The sequence below is a fragment of the Lytechinus pictus genome, chromosome 5 (assembly GCF_037042905.1).
Source record: "Lytechinus pictus isolate F3 Inbred chromosome 5, Lp3.0, whole genome shotgun sequence".
NCBI classification, from domain to species: domain Eukaryota; kingdom Metazoa; phylum Echinodermata; class Echinoidea; order Temnopleuroida; family Toxopneustidae; genus Lytechinus; species Lytechinus pictus.
The window spans coordinates 30,409,030-30,414,653 of NC_087249.1; the positions used below are offsets into that span (position 1 = coordinate 30,409,030).

At 38.7% G+C, this 5,624-nt stretch overlaps 1 protein-coding gene across 1 annotated transcript; it reads left to right on the plus strand.

The window, feature by feature from the left end:
• Window positions 1-1,157: 1,157 nt before the first annotated feature.
• On the plus strand, window positions 1,158-5,351 carry LOC129260303 (neugrin-like). Its single transcript, XM_054898308.2, has 2 exons — window positions 1,158-1,843; window positions 2,921-5,351. The coding sequence occupies exons 1-2, from the start codon at window positions 1,422-1,424 to the stop codon at window positions 3,624-3,626; spliced, it is 1,128 nt and encodes a 375-aa protein (XP_054754283.2). The 5' UTR covers window positions 1,158-1,421; the 3' UTR covers window positions 3,627-5,351.
• Window positions 5,352-5,624: the final 273 nt, after the last annotated feature.

The window sequence follows — 5,624 nt, forward strand, 5'->3', positions numbered from 1 at the left end:
CTGCTAAAGAAATGACGGTTCTAGAAGAGCGTGAAAAAATGGGGCCGACTCGCCCCGCACTCCCGAAATATCTTGATTTATTTTATTATTATTTTATCCTATTTTTTTTTGGGGGGGGGGTGTGTCCCCGGCCATTTCCCAGACACCCATGGGTACGTGCGTATTGTATGGGATGGGCTTCTGGAAACTCACCTTATTAATGGTGTGCTTCAACTGATGAGTTAAGCCAAGTGGAATTTTACGAATCCCTGGACGCTTAGAATTCTAAATGTATATGCCTTTTACAAGAACTTGCAGCACACCAGAGTTTCCAGAAGCCCAGCCCATGCAATACGTACCCATGGGTGTCTGGGATATCGGGGACACCCCCCCCCCCCAAAAAAAAAAGGATAAAATAATAATAAATACATATATAGATATATATTTACGTACAGGGAATCTATGGCCTGTACGTCCCCAATGATAAAGTTACGATATATAATGATTATATATGAGAGGTAAGTAGGAGTAAAATTAACGATGCCCAATCGATCTTTTGACTATACATAATACCGGCCACGTTCTTTTTTTCCCTTTTTTTTTGGGGGGGGGGGGAATATATAATAATTCCATATGTTTATTGATATTAAATGAAACGATTCCTTAATTCGTAAACATGCAGCCATGGCGTAATTTCCTTCAGCAAGAAACTGATCCCCATGTGCTCCACTCTATCCAGGTGAGGTAAATTGGTACCGGTAGGAAGTAATTCCTTAAAAAGCTGTATGCGCTATGAACGCCTAGCTTAGCCGGGTAATATAGGAGCGCCTTGAGCACCTAACAAGGTGGATATGTGCGCAATATAAATACCCTATTATATCATTATTATTAGAAACAGATTGCCGGATTCCAGCTATAGGATACAATAAGTGCTCATGTCATCCTTCCATATTGATTCAGAAAACAAATTGGAAATGCAAGCAATTGAAACAATATTCTTAATTTTGTTTTGTTTTGTAATTAACCGTTTAATAGTTGATCGATCAATCTTTGCTTCGTCTTAGCGCATTTATGCATTAGCACCATTCCGCGCCCATTCTTGAAATCGCTCCATGCACCGATAGGGGAAATCCCCCAAAACGTGTCCCTCCCATAATCCCGCGCGCGGTATGACCATAGTCTTTGGTGCGTGGTATGGTATGACCAGGGAAGTGTTATAGACACTTCCCTGGTATGACGACCACTCACGTATGTATATGTACGTCCGTGTTCGTTCGATCGTGTACGTAGCTAGCTAGCTGTAGGTGTTTAGACAATGCGGGTTCGGTTCGCAGGTTGATGGTCAACAACTCAAATGTAAACATTGATTAGTTTCGCTTGATCTTCTCAAAATTTAACGAATTTGTTGGAGTTCGTTTGTATGATGGTCAGACTATTCCACGATGTTGGGGAACTGTTGGAAAAACGCAAGCTGGAAAGTCTTAAAAACAGGATGGCAATCTTTTCAAAGAAATGAAAATGCGATCAGCAGTGTTGCACGTTTTCGTCCCTTCCGATGTGGAGCCGTTAACGACGCCACCTCCACTCGCTGCAGCTCCGGCACTGCTGGGAGCCTGGGCGGCGTGCATGTAGCAAGTGTGGCCACTTGCAGCGGATGTTTGCCTGGTCGGGACTTCATAAATGAAGATGGCAAGGGCATCATTGCAAGGAGGAGGTTCTCTAGTTCTATGCAAGTGTGCAGGAGAGATTGTGGTTTGGCAGATGAACAGGAAAAGATTGAAAGACATTTAAACAACCCTCTCGGCAAATATCTGGAACGAACTGGTGATGAATTTTCAGAAAAGACCTTGGAAGAAATGACAAGGTGTAATATCTTTTTATACATATGTAACATGCATATTGTTCTCCTCCTCCACTTCTTCTACTACTAGGACTAGGTCTAGATAAAAAACCCACAAATGCCTGCTTACAAGTTACAGATACCGGTACACTGACTCAGCTCTTCGACTACACAAATGTGATAAAACGGGGCATTAGTGTTTATATAGAATTACCTTTAGATTTTTTTCTAAACTTGTTAATGACTTTTGATTTGAAATCGATTGACCAAACTTTCTGAAATGTTTCCACCTTTACACTTTTATATCATATTTTCATATCGTGATATTTCTTCCCAGTACTAGAGTGTTTCAAGCTGAATGAAATGTTGACAACCGAAAAGAAAAAAGGGTCTTCACCACCTATTTTAGGTCGTTTCCTACCCCCAAAAATTACAAGGAAATTTTTTTTTTAAAAGGTCTTTTTGGGGGGGGGGGTTGAAGTTACCCCTGTAACCACCCCCTGCATACGCCGACTCTTCTCAAAATGTAATAATGTGATATTTTCTACCAATTAGTTATTAAAGGGAAGTTCACCCTGACAAAAAGTTTATTGTAAAAAATATTGCCAAAGGTTTGAAAAAAATCAAAGAATTAAAAAGTTATTATAATTTTTATTATTTGATTTGTGACGTCACATGCAAGCAGCATTCCTCATGTACATAGCAAATGGTAAAAAAATCAATGAAAATTGAAATGTCATTTTCTGAGAAAACTGAAAATAGTTTTTACTGTACTTTTTTATATCAATAGACAAATAATTTCACACCTGATCATGAAAATAAAATTCAAATTCAATTCATCAGGAACCACTAAAAAAATTAAATTCATGCGTTTTATATTACATAACATATGGAGCAGCTACTCGTTTATGACGTCACAAATCCAAAACTTAAAATTCTAATAACTTCCTTAATAATCATTAACAAATTTACCTCAAACCTTCACCAATGTTTTTTACTATTTTTTCTACTATTTTTAAACAAACTTTTCCTCAGGGTGATCTTCCCCTTTAAATCACGACATTCTCATGAAGTTCAATCTTACCTTCTCTTATATTGCAGAGAACAAAAGAGAAAGATAGCTTCTTTAAAGCGAGCGAGAGCAGCGAGAGAATTCAGACAAGGACCGGAGAGGCGGACCTTATCCTGGGACACCATCCAGCAGATCCACTATCTGAGACAAGAGAACCCTGAGGATTGGTCAGTGGCCTCACTGTCACAGAGCTTCAACGTTTCTGAAGAAGTCATCGCCAAGGTCCTGAAAAGCAAGTTCAGGCCTGGCGCAAAGACCAGGCGGAAGCAAGACCTGGCTGCAGCGAAGACAACAGGCTATGTGACCGGTGGGACTAACCTGACACAGGCACCAGCCCTTGTGGCAAGGGAGGATGCTAAAGAATCAAGCGATATCAATGAAGGAAGAGAAAATAAGCATGCACAAAACACACATGCTGTTGGACACAACAAAGAATTGAGAAATACGCATCGTAAATCAGCTGTGTTTGAAAATAATCAGTCACAGGGAAGTGCAGAGAATTATAGAATGAAGATTAAAAAACACTGGGATGCCGTTCCACCTCACACTCTGGATAAGAGGCAGGAAAATGATGAAAATCCAATCAATCCTGAAGTGGAGTATTCATTTGGCTATATTGATTTTGAGAACGTAGACAGCTTAATTGAACAAACGGAAGTCAAACTGAAACCTCAAGTCATCAAGAAGGGCAGAAACTTCTACAATGAACACGGGGAGTTCTTGTATCGCATTTAGCATGATTCACAGGGTGCACTTTGTACCAGCTTGAACCTCTGTGCTTGTTATTCCAAACAAATCAAATTTGCTGGAGAGTTGACCTTTCTTGGAGTTCATTCAAGGAAATTGTAAACGAAAAGGGTCTATTAAACATAATGGCCCATATTTCCAAAAGAGATTTCAATTGTACCATGACACAAAAACCATGGACTATGCAGATTTGTGTATCTAATTATGGTTGGTTATTTCATTACTTACACTAAGAAAAGTGCAATTATAAATGTGCGCCTTTTGCAAAGGGTGCCTATTTGATGCGGGGTAATACATGAACCTGCATTTATAAGCAATGGCTTTGTAGACCATTGAAACCTCTTGAGAATATTGTACGGGCCAATGTATATAGTGAGATTGTCCTGGAGAAAAAAACATGAAAAAAGCAATCCTATTCTGTTTTTGGACCAGTAACCAGCAGAAAAGTTCTTTGAACAATAGAGACATTGTGATCAGTCGAGGTACATGATTACATTGTGCATCGTGGGGTCAAGTAAAATGTGTTATAAAATGAATTTTTAATGAATGAAATTGGCATCTCTTGTGTCATAGAAGGCAATTTTCTTTACCTTTCTGTCACGAAAGGTCTAACATACAGTTGCATGTCCCACCTAGTTAAAAATATCAGCAATAAATGTACTTGTAAATAAACGATTAAGTGAATAATCATTCATATATTTATGTGATATCACCATTATATTGTTACAAATGGCCTAACAGTTTGTTGTTCTTCTATACTTCATTTTCTCTTGTAAAAAAAACCTTGCAGTGGTGAATTAAAATTTGTATACAACTTGTATTTTATTGTGTAATCAATTTATTCATGTAAAATAAAAAAAATGAAGGAGAAAAAACAAGCTGTATAATTATGCTCTTACCACCAAAGTTGCAAAGGTTGCGGACAGGACCAGTTTACAAGGAATGAGTTGGCGATATTAAGGTAGACCAAAGTGTATAGAGTATTGATTTGATAATTGAATGTAAAATATGACGAACTCATTTATACATTACAGGGTGCTACATAACTTTTTAAAACCACTTGTCCGGTCGGGCAAGTACATTTTTAAATAGTTGGAATATACTTGCCCAAAAATAAATTTCACTTTCAGTTTTACCTCTCTTTTGACATGAACTGATGTACCTTGTTATTGCATTTCTTTGTCCATAGTGATTTTATCTTGCCTGCCATGACCAAAATTAGGGTCAATATCATATCATATTTACCCTAATTTTGGTCATTCTACTGTGAGAATTTTGCTTGCCCAATTCGGGCAAGTAGTTTTGGTCTTTACTTCAAAACACTTGCCCGACTCTAACTTTTTCTTACCCCGGGCAATCGGGCAAGTGCTTATGTAGCACCCTGCATTATGACAATGTTGAAGGTACATGTACACATAGTTCAAATTATGATCACTTTAAACTTGATAGTCTGAGAGCTTAATGATGAACAATGTGAAGAGTGAGACGAGCAGACCGAGAGAGAGATAAAGGGGGAGAAGAGAGAGAGATTAACTCTATTCACATTGATCTTCCACCAGAGGAGATTTTCCTTTGCCTCAGATAATTTTCCCTGTATCCTCCCATGAGAAGGCTCAACTTATCCCGGGGAAGTAGTTAACGTATTAATTTATTACTGATAATTACTAATTTATAATCCTGTTCCTTTGTAAAGTTGCATTAGTGTAATTTGTACTGTATTATAGTAACCTTTCTAGATTAACCGTCCGACACTTATATGACACGCATGTGTTGATAGTGTCGTTAAATTTTTATCAATCAATCAATCAACAGAAAACTGCCCTCAATCGAAGGGTTTGGGCCAAGGTTTGGGCGCAACAGTTGGGGAGAGAGCATCCTTTGATGCAAAATCGACGGGCCACTTCCCAGGGGTGGTGCCATGGGAGCGGGGGCAAGGCCTTAAGCAAGGGGTGACTGCCACCCCTCCCTTATGATTTTGCAATTAGA

Excerpts from the sequence above, each read along its gene's own strand:
- LOC129260303 (XM_054898308.2), top strand. The coding sequence starts at position 1,422 with ATGTTGGGGAACTGTTGGAAAAACGCAAGCTGGAAAGTCTTAAAAACA. Across the intron at positions 1,844-2,920 it reads ACCTTGGAAGAAATGACAAG|AGAACAAAAGAGAAAGATAG; the intron begins GTGTAATATCTT and ends CTTATATTGCAG.